Raw genomic sequence first — 15656 nt, forward strand, 5'->3', positions numbered from 1 at the left:
TTTTATGTTTTTGTTAGCAGCACCTATATCCTTCACAATTTTTATAATGTTTACAAATTGTTGAAGAAGTTGTATTGGTGAAGTAGCCCCTGAAGGTGATCGCACTGTCAGTTTGTCTGAAATTCTGTCACACTTTGCGTTAAGGTTTCGAAAAATGGTCATAACTTTTGCAATATTGATCATAGCAACTTGATATTTGGCATGCATGTGTATCTCATGGAGCTGCACATTTTGAGTGGTTAAAGGTTAAGGTCATCCTTCAAGGTCAAATAAAAAACAAAGCGGCGCAGTATTTGTGTTTCTGTCACAAACACACCTCTTGTTCACATTGCATTTTCAGTTATTTGGTATTTCCAGTGTGTGCATCAAATTTTATTTGATATAACTTGTACTAGTGTGGAAATTATTTGGAATGGAATGTAAAAGAGTTAAGGGCATGTCATGTTTAACTTAAGGACCTAGAAGTAAAGACCTATTCAAGTTTAAAATAGCCTGTAAATGACTGCAACTGAGGAACTCTAAAAGCAAAAGCGAACATGTTACCACCATAACATGCAGCCTTTTGAATTAAGCATGATTTCATCCAATTATGGATGAAAAGTGTTTCAGTTACAAAGGCTATTTATTATTTTTGCTTATTCAAGTGATGATTATGATGAAAAAAAGTATAGTTTTAACATTTTTCCAAGTCAGGTGTGTTAATTTGCCAATTTGAACATGATGCACATTCCTATTTGATAATGTTCTTTTGTCGAACTATAAACAAATCGCTGTATTCAAGCCCTATTATAAATTTGTCTGGATGAAAAACTGTGCAGTGTCTAGTTTTGGTAGTGCAACTAATGTGTTTACTTACAAATGCTGAAGTTTGCTGCTTTTTAGAGGTACATTATAGAATGCATGAAATGTAGAGGTGAAATACCCCCCAAAAAAGAATAAGGTGCTCATGGTTGACTTGAAAACAAATTTCAATACAATAATGCGATTATTCACCCAAAATAATGATCAAAACAGTTTTCCCACTTGTAATAACTATTATTTGATAATAAATGTAAATGTCACTTTCTCATAAATGTTCAACAAAGAACTGCATTTTGTTGTGACAAAACTATTTCAGTGCATTTGTAACAATCATGCAGATTTGTATGGAGACAATTTCTGTAGATGACGATAAATATTTGATAGAGATGATAGCTGGAGCATTTTGAATAATTGTGGGACAAAATGACAATAATTTGGAGCTGTTGACGCTTAACGGCAAAACCAAACACAATTTTGATGGCTTTGTGAGAATGAAACTTGTTGTTTGTTTCTATATTTGATATCTTGTTTAGTCATGACTTGTATATTTTCTTTAAAGTTCAGTTATGTTAGGAGATTTCATTACATGTTTCTTTAACATGTTTACTACATTAAATTGCAATTGTTGTCAGTGGTGATAAATTTTGTATAATGTGTGTACTAGTGTTTTGTAAAGTAAACTGCTCTGTTTGACAGCACAATAAAGTTATTTGGATCAGTGAGGTGATGGGTACGCATTTATAATCTATGTATAGCATGCAATCTGAAACTTTTTTTTGCTGAGCCACTCTGAACCACTGGTTCTGCAGTTTATCTCACTTACTTAGCATGTTTTTATATTGAAAAACATTTATGAAAATGTTATACTGGGGCATTTTCAGATATGCTTGATTGACTTATTATGTACATATGTTATGGCTTCCCTCTTGATCATGAATATAACCTTATCTTAATAATAAACCCATTTATGCCTAGTGAACTCTCCCATCCTTCTTAATTGGATCAATTTATTTCCAAAATTAGGGATGATAAGTATATTTATTTCTATATTTAGAATATTTCTTACAGAAATTCCTTTAGGCAAACAGCGCAGACCCTGATGAGACGCCGCATCATACAGCGTCTCATCTGGGTCTACGCTGTTTGCCAAGGCCTTTTTTCCTAGACCCTAGGAATAAATGGGTTAAACCATCTATGTTTTAATTCAAATGATTGATAAACATAAGCTAATTTAATTAAAGTCTTTACAGAAAGACCTATCTAACTGACTTTTTTAATCTCTCAATCTTTTATGAATTTATTAGATTGATCGCAGGGTCATCCACCAATCCAGCGCATTCTACACAGCCCAATTCAGACAATTATTACTGCATGTGTTACCATATAATAGAACTGTACTATGTACGTTTGTCAACTTGTTTCACTCCCTTTTGATGTGGCTGGAGTTTTTGGATTTGATTTATCTTTGAGATATGGGAAAAAGCACTAGTTGGTTGTGCATAACATTATTTTACTTGCCCCACCTTCAACTTCAATCTAAAATTCAAGTGGAGGCGTGGTTATTTTAATGTGTGAATAAGTTGCAAATATTAACTTTGCACTGAACAATTTATGACTGTACATAAAGCATTGTTACGAAGAATAAATTAGTTTCAGAACCGGAGGCGATTTTTTTACCTTGCTAAATACACTGTTATAGTCAAATGAAACTTGTGATAAAATGTGCACAAACAAAAATGAAAGCAAATAAACAAAATATTGCAAACCTATAATTTATAGTAATGGAGTTCACAATTGCCAGTTAAAATTGTTGAGCTATTAGCAGAGTCTGGAATGCATTTACTGTGACTTCTGAAAATCATGATAAGTTATTGCGAAATGAAGGCCATATGACCATGGTATACCATGGTTGTCAACCATGGTAGACCATGGCCAACCACGTTTTGTTAAATGGCACCACGGTCTTTGACCATGGTCATCATGACCATGGTCGACCATGTTATTTGACCATGGTCAACCATGTTATTTGACCATGGTCAACCATGGTATTTGACCATGGTTGACCATGGTCATGATGACCATGGTCAAAGACCGTGGTGCCATTTTACAAAACGTGGTCTACCATGGTCGACCATGGTCATATGACCATGGTCGACCATGGTTTAACCATGGTCTACCATGGTAGACCATGGTCATATGGCCTTCATTTCGCCTGGGTAGGGCTTGGCTGCCGGGGCTCCGGGCTAGGGCTTGGCTGCCGGGACTCCGGGCTAGAGCTTGCCTGCCGGGGCTGGATGGAACTATCTGCCCTCCTCATCTTGGCCGGCTGGCCCTTCGCAGGCTGCTTTCCTCGAGGCGACCTTTCCTGATACACAATTATGCTCATTGTTATGCTGTTATTTAATAACAAAATATAATATAACAAATGTTATAGGATTAGGTGGACGGACAGACCGATCGACGGACCGACATATTCCAAACATTATACACCTTCTTTAAAGTTATGTTTAACAAGTACAAAATCGCTTAGATGCACTTTACATACTCTTGCAAGTATAATATGTAATACTCTAAATTAACTGGAACATCAACGTAATGTCAAGCATTGTCACAGGATAGCCTGTGCAGTCCGCATTGGCTGACTACACACGCTAATTACTCTAATACTTAACTGAACCTACTAAACAATGTAGCTAACCATAAAACCCTGAATGAGCCAATGAAATAAAAGGTTATATTTATTTACAATTAACCAGCCAGTGTATCCCGCAATGGCTGACTACACAGGCTAATTTCTTTAAATATTATTTAATATTAAACAAACACTTATATAAAAAAGCAACAATAACAAAACTGAAAGGGTAGATAGGGTACCGTGGCTACCCAGGGTACCCTGGTATTATAGGGTACTTTGAGTAGCCCTCACTGGTTAACTACACAGGCTAATTTCTTTATACATATATTTATTCAATAGTAAACAAACACTAATATAACACAAAAAACTGAAAGGGTATATAGGGTACCCTGGCTACCCATTGTACCCTGGTATTATAGGGTACTCTGGGAAGCCCGCACCCTCTGACTACACAGGCTAATTTTTGTATATATAATTTAATATAAAACAAACACTAATATAAATAAACATAAAAAAGAAACCCTGAAAGAGCCAATTAAATCAAATGTTAAATTTAGTTATAATAACAGATTTATCTCATAATTGCTAATAGCAGACGCATATTTTTAATTCTATTTCATTACTTTTTGCATATATCTTATTAAAAATGGCTTTGTTTGAACCTTTAGTCATGGTGCTAGCAATATTTAACCTCAATATGCATTCATCTATTATTTTATGGGCACATATATTGTTTCCATGTGAGCACCCTACATACAAATGCTGATATTTGTCTTATTTGATAGTATGCGACACACATTTTCAAGTCTATTTCTTTTTATATGGCATATATAACAATACAAATGGCTTTGTATGAACCTGTACTCATTGTGTTAGCAACATTTAAGCTTAATATGCATTCATCTATTATTAATTTGGCACAGAGATTTTGTTCATTTGAGTACCCTACATAAAAATGCAGATTTTTCACATATTTGGTAATAGCAGACACACATTTTAAGTCTATTTCTTTAAATTGTGCATATATCTTATTAAAAATGGCTTTGTTTGAACCTGTAGTCATTGTGTTAGCAACATCTAAACTTAATATGCATTCATCTATTATTTTATGGGCACAGACATTGTTTCCATGTGAGCACCATACATACAAATGCTGATATTTGTCCTATTTGGTAGTATGCGACACACATTTTCAAGTCTATTTCTTTATATACGGCATATATAATAATAATAAAGGCTTTGGATGAACCTGAACTCATTGTGTTAGCAACATTTAAGCTTAATATGCATTCATCTATTATTGTTTTGGCACAGAGATTTATTTCATGTGAGAACCCTACATAAAAATGCAGATTTTTCTCATATTTGGTAATAACAGACGCACATTTTTAAGTCTATTTCTTTAAATATTGCATATATCTTATTAAAAATGGCTTTGTTTGACCCTGTAGTCGTTGTGTTAGCAACATCTAACATTAACATTATTCATCTATTATTTTATGGGCACAGAGTTGGTTTCCATGTGAGCACCGTACATAAAAATGCTTATATTTGTCTTATTTGGTAGTATGCGACACACATTTTGAAGTCTATTTCTTTATATATGGCATTTATAATAATAAAAATGGCTTTGGATGAACCTGTACTATTTGTGTTAGTTTCATTTAAGCTTAATATGCATTCATCTATTATTGTTTTGGCACAGAGATTTTTTCATGTGAGGACCCTACAATTAAAAGTGCAGATTTTCTCATATTTGGTTATAGCAGACACACATTTTTAAATCTATTTCTTTAAATTTTGCATATATCTTATTTAAAATGGCTTTGTTTGAACCTGTAGTCATTGTGTAAGTAACATTTAACCTTAATATGCATTCATCTATTATTTTATTGGCACAGAGATTGTTTCCGTGTGAGCACCGTACATAAAAATGCTGATATTTGTCTTATTTGGTACTATTCGACAAACATTTTCAAGTCTATTTCTTTATATATGGCATATATAATAATAATTCAAATGTCTTTGAATGAACCTGTACTCATTGTTTTAGCAACATTTAAGCTTAATATATATTCATCTATTATTGTTTTGGCACAGAGATTTTTTTCATGTGAGTACCCCACATTTTTAAGTCTATTTATTTAAATTAAGCATATATCGTATTAAAAATAACTTTGCTTGAACATGTAGTCATTGTGTTAGCAACATTTAACCTTAGTATGCATTCATCTATTATTTTATGGGCACAGACATTGTTTCCATGTGAGCACCCTACATAAAAATGCTGATATTTGACATATTTGGTACTATGTGACAAACATTTTTAAGTCTATTTCTTTATATATGGCATATATAATAATAAAAATGGCTTTGAATGAACCTGTAATCATAGAATAAGCAACATTGAAGCATAATATGCATTTCATTATTTACAATTAATCTGGTAGCCAGGGTACCCTGGGCAGATAGGTAGATAGGTAGATAGACACTAATATTAATATTAAATGAAAACAAAATGAAACCCTGAATGAGCCAATTAAATCATATGATATATTTATTAACAATTAATCTGGGTAGCCAGGGTACCCTGGGTAGATAGGTTGATAGGTAGATAGACACGAATATTAAAAATAAATTAAAACAAATTGAAACCCAGAATCAGCCAATGAAATCAAATGATATATTTATTAACAATTAATCTGGGTAGCCAGGGTACCCTGGGTAGATAGGTAGATAGATAGATAGACACTTATATTTATATTTAATGAAAATGAAATTAAACCCTGAAACCCTGAATGAGCCAATGAAATCAAATGTTATATTTATTTACAATTAACCAGCCAGGATATCCCGCACTTGCTAACTACACAGACTTATTTTTTTATAAATATATTTAATAATAAACAAGTACTAATATATAAAAGACATGAACAATGCTGACACCCTGAAATTCTGAATGAGCCAATGATATCATATGTTATATTTATTTACAATTAACCAGCCAGGATATCCCCCACTGGCTAACTACACAGGCGAATTTCTTTATAAATATATTTAATAATAAACAAGCACTAATATTAAAAAGAAATGAACAATACTGACACCCTGAAACCTGAATGAGCCAATGATATCATATAATATATTTATTTACAATTAACCAGCCAGTATATCCCGCACTGGCTAACTACACAGGCTTATTTCTTTATAAATATATTTAATAATAAACAAGCACTAATATTAAAAAGAAATGAACAATGCTGACACCCTGAAATCCTGAATGAGCCAATGATATCATATGAGATATTTATTTACAATTAACCAGCCAGGATATCCCCACTGGCTAACTACACAGGCTAATTTCTTTATAAATATATTTAATAATAAACAAGCACTAATATTTAAGAGAAATGAACACTACTGACACCCTGAAACCCTGAATGTGCCAATTAAATCATGTTATATTTATTTACAATTAACCAGCCAATATATCCAGCACTGGCTAACTACACAGGCTAATTTTTTTATAAATATATTAAATAATAAGCAAGCACTAATATTTAAAAGAAATGAACACTACTGACACCCTGAAACCCTGAATGTGCCAATTAAATCATATGTTATATTTATTTACAATTAAAAAGCCAGGATATCTAGCACTGGCTAACTACACAGGCTAATTTCTTTATAAATATATTTAAAAATAAACAAGCACTAATATTAAAAAGAAATGAACACTACTGACACCCTGAATGTGCCAATTAAATCATATGTTATATTTATTTACAATTAACCAGCCAAGATATCCAGCACTGGCTAACTACACAGGCTTATTTTTTTTAACATTTAATAACAAACAAGCACTAATATTAAAAAGAAATGAACAATACTGACACCCTGAAACCTTGAATGAGCCAATGAAATCAGATGTTATATTTATTTACAATTAACCAGCCAAGATATCCCGCACTGATTAGCTACACAGGCTAATTTCTTTATAAATATATTTAATAATAAACAAGCACTAATATTAAAAAGAAATGAACACTACTGACACCCTGAAACCACGAATGTGCCAATTAAATCATCTGTTATATTTATTTACAATTAACCAGCCAGGATATCCAGCACTGGCTAACTACACAGGCTAGTTTCTTTATAAATGTATTTAATAATAAACAAGCACTAATATTAAAAAGAAATGAACAATAGTGACACCCTGAAACCACGAATAAGCAAATGAAATCATATGATATATTTATTTACAATTAACCGGCCAGTGTATCCCGCCATGGCTGACTAAAAGTTAAATAAAATTATTGTTTAATCTTAAATTAACGGATTGAATGGCTCAAGATATTAAAAAAATTCTAACGGATTCTGGATCAGGGTGTTCAGTTCTATTGGAAAATATTTTTTAATTGAAGATATGTCCATGTTTAAACAATTTATAACACAAAAGTAATTAACCAGTGACCACGCAATATCGTCTTTTCTGTAACTTGTGAACGGCTCAAGATAATTTATTTGAAAAATTCAAACGGATTCTGGACCAGCGTGTTGAGTTCCATTGGACAATATGTTTTACTTTCAAATTATGTCCATGTTTAAACAATTTATATTAGAAAGAAATTAATTTACCATTGACAAGGCAATCTCGTCTTTTCTGTAATTTGTGAACGGCTAAGATATTTGAAAAATTCAAACGGATTCTGGACCAGCGTGTTGAGTTTGATACACTTTTGATAGATACACTTTTCGCATAATTATAAAAAAGATAGCAAAATAGCATCGGATACATTAAGCCCTTAAGTAATATTGTTTGTTGGTTCGCTTTTTTGTGTTTGACAAACCTGTTCGCATAGCTCAAGGAACTTTTGTGCTTGAAAAATCTGTAAAATATTAGATTTTTTATATATTTTTTTTATTTTGTATCTATTTATATGAAAATCTATATGCTGTCGTGTGGCTGACCACGAATGCGTTTACATGTTTGAATGAAAAAAAATTAAGAAATAAAAAAGTTATAATCACTATTGGATTATCACTATTGCATTAAGCCTCCGTTTCTCAGAGCCGCTATATTTGAAAATGGAAAGTCACGGCGGTCACCTTAAAGTACATGGAAATTAAACAATAACATAATGAAATCCATAGGAAACAATGTCGCTGATTGTGAATCAGTTGCTCTTTTTTCAATATCTTAAGCCGTTAAGGAAATATAGATTGTATTGTATAAAAATTATAAAAACATCAACAACAATTTATATACAAACTCGCACGAAGCCACGGACACCTTAAATTGCATGGAAATAATATAATAAAATAGTCCAATCTACGTGATTTGGGGTCGCTGAATGCGAATATGCTACTATATTTGATATATCTTGACCCCTTCAATAATTATTGATATTTGTTACGAAATCTGCAATGCGAATTGATAATATAATTCATGAAAGCATTACGCATTTTATATACTAATGCTGGAATTCTCAAATGATAACTCTATACACATGATTGAAATGATTGAAAGAGCAATTTGTTTTCTTCGTGCAAGCGAGTTATGGAAAAACTATAATATTATGGTAATCTTTTAATATATAATTACAATGACAATGTTACTTGATATATACAACTTACCTTCTTTCCTGTGTCCTTATCCATTTTAAAGATCGAACACAACAATACACCCAATACACTTAAAAATATTCGCATGAACTTCTCCGTGTTCGTCTTTCTTTGTTCTGATGAAAAGCGGGTCTGACGTTAACGTAGCACGGAGCGTCCGTACGGAAATCTCGTGGCAAAAGCCCGCCTAAATGTTTCCTTTGTGTTAAGCTAACCGTTGAAGGGAGACAAATGCTACACGTTTACAATAACACAATGAACTCCCTTGCTAACTTTACATCGTTTCATTTCCATGTGACAGTGCGCACAGGCTGAATGCACAGGTTTTTTTTTTAATTTAAATAAAACGTGAGTGTTATTCATAATATAGCGTGAAAAATCGTCCAGGATTAGCCAGTGCAGTTTGTACAGGCTAGTTTGTTTTTTTTTAACTTTTTTTGTATGCCGTCATCAAGTTATGCACGAATCAGTTTTAATATTTGGGATATCTTTATCCGTTCAAAAGTTATTGATATGCAAAGTCAAATTTTCCAATATGTATTATATAAGGAAACATATTTTTTGTTTTCGCCAAATGAAACAATTTAATATGATAATCTATGTGAAATCACTCCGCTGAACAAGAATCCGCTCGAAATTCTGAGATATCTTAAGCCGTTCAAAAGTTATATAGGGTTATATAAGGTGTCACTGCGGCTGAGGATGGTCTGTAAAACAACACATGTCAAACGCCTATTTAAAATTGTAAAATGTGGCACTAATAAACATCAATAGCTTAACAATTTGGCTAAACTGAAGTTATATTAAAACACAAATGCTATCTAATATAACAGCAACTTACGTTATCACTGTGGTAGGAGGCAGGGGCTCCGGGCTAGGGCTTGGCTGCCGGGGCTCCGCGCTAGGGCTTGGCTGCCGGGACTCCGGGCTAGGGCTTGGCTGCCGAGGCTCCGGGCTAGGGCTTGGCTGCCGGGACTCCGGGCTAGAGCTTGCCTGCCGGGGCTGGATGGAGCTATCTGCCCCCCTCATCTTGGCCGGCTGGCCCTTCGCAGGCTGCTTTCCTCTAGGCGACCTTTCCTGAAACATAATTATGCTCATTGTTATGCTGTTATTTAATAACACAATATAATATAACAAATGTTATAGGATTAGGTGGACGGACAGACCGATCGACGGACCGACATATGCCAAACTTTATACACCCTCTTTAAAGTTATGTTTAACAAGTTCAAAACCACTTAGATGCACTTTACATACTCTTGCAAGTATAATATATAATACTCTAAATTAACCCGAACATCAACGTAATGTCAAGCATTGTCACGGGATAGCCTGTGCAGTCCGCATTGGCTGACTACACACGCTAATTACTCTAATACTTAACTGAACCTACTAAACAATGTAGCTAACCATAAAACCCTGAATGAGCCAATGAAATAAAAGGTTATATTTATTTACAATTAACCAGCCAGTGTATCCCGCAATGGCTGACTACACAGGCTAATTTCTTTAAATATAATTTAATATTAAACAAACACTAATATAAAAAAGCAACAATAACAAAACTGAAAGGGTAAATAGGGTACCGTGGCTACCCAGGGTACCCTGGTATTATAGGGTACTTTGAGTAGCCCTCACTGGTTAACTACACAGGCTAATTTCTTTATACATATATTTATTCAATAGTAAACAAACACTAATATAACACAAAAAAACTGAAAGGGTATATAGGGTACCCTGGCTGCCCATTGTAGCCTGGTATTATAGGGTACTCTGGAAAGCCTGCACTGGCTACCTACACAGGCTAATTTCTGTATATATAATTAAATATTAAACAAACACTAATATAAATAAAACATAAAAAAGAAACCCTGAAAGAGCCAATGAAATCAAATGTAAAATTTAGTTACAATAACAGATTTATCTCATAATTGCTAATAGCAGACACATATTTTTAATTCTATTTCATAACTTTTTGCATATATCTTATTAAAAATGGCTTTGTTTGAACCTTTAGTCATTGTGCTAGCAACATTTAACCTCAATATGCATTTTTCTATTATTTAATGGGCACATATATTGTTTCCATGTGAGCACCCTACATACAAATGCTGATATTTGTCTTATTTGGTAGTATGCGACACACATATTCAAGTCTATTTCTTTATATATGGCATATATAATAATAAAAATGGCTTTGTATGAACCTGTACTCATTGTGTTAGCAACATTTAAGCTTAATATACATTCATCTATTATTGTTTTGGCACAGAGATTTATTTCATGTGAGTACCCTACATAAAAATGCAGATTGTTCACATATTTGGTAATCGCAGACACACATTTTAAAGTCTATTTCTTTAAATTGTGCATATATCTTATAAAAAATGGCTTTGTATGAACCTGTAGTCATTGTGTTAGCAATATCTAACCTTAATATGCATTCATCTATTATTTTATGGGCACAGACATTGTTTCCATGTGAGCACCGTACATACAAATGCTGATATTTGTCTTATTTGGTAGTATGCGACACACATTTTCAAGTCTATTTCTTTATATATGGCATATATAATAATAAAAAAGGCTTTGGATGAACGTGTACTAATTGTGTAAGCAACATTTAAGCTTAATATGCATTCATCTATTATTGTTTATGCACAGAGATTATTTTCATGTGAGTACCCCACATAAAAATGCAGATTTTTCTCATATTTGGTAATAACAGACACACATTGTTAAGTCTATTTCTTTAAATATAGCATAAATCGTATTAAAAATGGCTTTGTTTGAACCTGTAGTCATTGTGTTAGCAACATTTAACCTTAGTATGCATTCAGCTATTATTTTATGGTCACAGACATTGTTTCCATGTGAGCACCGTACATAAAAATGCTGATATTTGTCATATTTGGTACTATGTGACAAACATTTTCAAGTCTATTTCTTTATATATGGCATATATAATAAAAATGGCTTTGAATGAACCTGTAATCATAGAATAAGCAACATTGAATCATAATATGCATTTCATTATTTACAATTAATCTGGGTAGCCAGGGTACCCTGGGCAGATAGGTAGATATATAGATAGACACTTATATTAATATTAAATGAAAACAAAATGAAACCCTGAATGAGCCAATGAAATCAAATGTTATATTAATTTACAATTAACCAGCCAGGATATCCTGCACTGATTAACTACACAGGCTAATTTCTTTATAAATATATTTAATAATAAACAAGCACTATTATTAAAAAGAAATGAACACTACTGACACCCTGAAACCACGAATATGCCAATTGAATCATATTTTATATTTATTTACAATTAACCAGCCAGGATATCCAGCACTGGCTAGCTACACAGGCTAATTTCTTTATATATTTATTTAATAATAAGCAAGCACTAATATTAAAAAGAAATGAACAATACTGACACCCTGAAACCACGAATGAGCAAATGAAATCATATGATAAATTTATTTACAATTAACCGGCCAGTGTATCCCGCAATGGCTGACTAAAAGTTCTATGTAAAATTAAATATAATAAAATTATTGTTAAATCTTAAATTAACGGCTTGAACGGCTCAAGATATTAAAATATTCTAACGGATTCTGGATCAGCGTGTTCATTCTATTGGAAAATATTTTTTACTTGAAGATATGTCCATGTTTAAACCATTTATAACACAAAAGTAATTAACCAGTGACCACGCAATATCGTCTTTTCTGTAACTTGTGAACGGCTCAAGATATTTGAAAAATTCAAACGGATTCTTGACCAGCGTGTTGAGTTCCATTGGACAATATGTTTTACTTTCAAATTATGTCCATGTTTAAACAATTTATAATAAAAAGAAATTCATTTACCATTGACAAGGCAATCTCGTCTTTTCTGTAACTTGTGAACGGCTAAGATATTTGTAAAATTCAAACGGATTCTGGACCAGTGTGTTGAGTTTGATACACTTTTGATAGATACACTTTTTGCATAATTATAAAAAAAGATAACAAAATAGCATCGGATACATTAAGTCCTTAAGTTATAATGTTTGTTGGTTCGCATTTTTGTGTTTGAAAAACCTGTTCGCATAGCTCAAGGAACTTTTGTGCTTGAAAAATCTGTAAAATATATGATTTTTATTTTATTTTATCAGAATCAGTTGCTCTTTTTTCAATATCTTGAGCCGTTAAGGAAATATAGATTGTATTGTATAATTTTTTTTAAAAACATCAACAACAATTTATATACAAACTCGCACGAAGCTACGGACACCTTAAATTGCATGGAAATAAAATAATAAGATAGTCCAATCTACGTGATTTGGGGTCGCTGAATGCGAATATGCTACTTTATTTAATATATCTTGACCCCTTAAATAATTATTGATATTTGTTACGAAATCTGCAATGCGAATTGATAATAAAATTCATGAAAGCATTACGCATTTTATTTTATTTATATACTAATGCTGGAATTCTCAAATGATAACTCTATACACATGATTGAAATGATGGAAAGAGCAATTTGTTTTCTTCGTGCAAGCGAGTTATGGAAAAACTTAGCGATCTTTATAATATTATGGTAATCTTTTAATATATAATTACAATGACAATGTTACTTGATATATACAACTTACCTTCTTTCCTGTGTCCTTATCCATTGTAAAGATCCAACACAACAATACACCCAATACACTTAAAAATATTCGCACGTACTTCTCCGTGTTCGTCCTTCTTTGTTCTGATGAAAAGCGGGTCTGACGTTAACGTAGCACGGGGCGTCCGCACGGAAATCTCGTGGCAAAAGCCCGCTTAAATGTTTCCTTTGTGTTAAGCTAACCGTTGAAGGGAGACAAATGCTACACGTTTACAATAACACAATGAACTCCCTTGCTAACTTTACATCGTTTCATTCTCATGTGACAGTGCGCACAGGCTGAATGCACAGGCTTTTTTATTTAAATAAAACGTGAGTGTTATTTATAATTTAGCGTGAAAAATCGTCCAGGATTAGCCAGTGCAGTTTGCACAGGCTAGTTTTTTTTTTTTTTATGCCGTCATCAAGTTGTGCGCGGATCAGTTTAAATTTTTGGGATATCTTCATCCGTTCAAAAGTTATTGATCTGCAAAATCACGTTTTCCAATATGTATTATATAAGGAAACATATTTTTTGTTTGCGCCAAATGAAACAATGCTTATCTATGTGAAATCACTCCGCTGAACAAGAATCCGCTCGAATGAGCCGTTCAAAAGTTATATATACAAAGCTAAAAAAAGCCAGCATCATTTACGGGGGTGGCACGCTTTGACACACCCTATTTCGACCCCCGGGGCACAGCTATACCCCCAATGCGCACATCAATATGTCCGTGGGACTTTAAACTACCGGAAAAATATAGGTTTGATGCACGTATGACTATCCAAACAGAATTTATGAATCAATGAACTTTTTTTACTATTATTACAGATGATGGTTAGGCATAATTATGCGTAAAAGTGTCTTTGAAAATCTATATGCTGACATTTGGCTGACCACAGATGCGTTGAAATTTTTGAAAAAAGTTAAGAAATAAACAAGTTATAATCACTATTACATTAAAGAGTCTTTCTGCACAGAATCTCGTGCAAAATAAGGTAGATATATGTTACAAGTTTACAATAACACAATCAACTCCCTTGCTACCTTTACATCGTTTCATTCTTAATTATCCCATGTGACAGTGCGCACAGGCTTAATGCACAGGCTTTTTATATATTATTTTTATTACACATGATGGTAAGGCATATTTATGCATAATGTGTCTGCTCGGATTAGCCTTTGCAGTGCGCACAGGCTAACTGCACAGGCTTGTGTAAAGTGTCTTCTCGGATTAGCCTTTGCAGAGAGCACAGGCTGCACAGGCTGATGTTGTTTTTTTTAAATTATTATTACACATGATGGCTCGGCATGATTATGCGCAAAGTGTCTTCTCGGATTAGCCTTTTCAGAGCGCACAGGCTAACTGCACAGGCTTGCGTAAAGTGTCTTCTCGGATAAGCCTATGCAATGCGCACAGGCTGCACAGGCTGATTTTTGTTAAACTTATTATTACACTTGATGGATAGGGTATAATAATATAATAATGCGTAGTGTCTTCTCGGATTAGCCTTTTCAGTGCACACAGGCTAACTGCACAGGCTAATATATATATGAAAATCTATATGCTGTCAAATGGCTGACCACAAATGCGTGGAAATTTTTGAAAAAAGTAAAGAAATAAAAAAGTTATTCTCATTTTTACATTTAACGGGTCCTTGTGCACGGAATCTCGTGCAAAACGTGTTCTTCGTTTTCTTTCATAACTTTTGAACGGCAGTTTTGTTTTCAAAACGGATTTCAGATTCGTGATCAGCGAGAAAAACTTATCAGATTGTCGCTATTTCATTGTTACATTTTGAGAAAAAGTGGTTCACTCAATCACTCACTCAGTCACTCAATCCCTCACTCAGTCACTCAATCACTCATTCACTAACTTAAATAGTTCGCACTTTTGGGTTTGAAAAGTCTTTTCGCTTAGCTCAAGCCCTAGATTATGCTCAA

The 15656-nt window shown here is 33.2% G+C and overlaps 1 protein-coding gene across 1 annotated transcript; it reads right to left on the reverse strand.

Moving 5' to 3' along the window:
• Positions 1-3004: 3004 nt before the first annotated feature.
• On the reverse strand, positions 3005-13736 carry LOC127859636 (uncharacterized). The gene is made up of 3 exons (XM_052397142.1): positions 13713-13736; positions 9914-10141; positions 3005-3166 (listed from the first exon to the last, which is right to left on the reverse strand). The coding sequence occupies exons 1-3, from the start codon at positions 13734-13736 to the stop codon at positions 3005-3007; spliced, it is 414 nt and encodes a 137-aa protein (XP_052253102.1).
• Positions 13737-15656: the final 1920 nt, after the last annotated feature.

This window comes from Dreissena polymorpha, chromosome 15 (assembly GCF_020536995.1).
Source record: "Dreissena polymorpha isolate Duluth1 chromosome 15, UMN_Dpol_1.0, whole genome shotgun sequence".
Classification (NCBI taxonomy): domain Eukaryota; kingdom Metazoa; phylum Mollusca; class Bivalvia; order Myida; family Dreissenidae; genus Dreissena; species Dreissena polymorpha.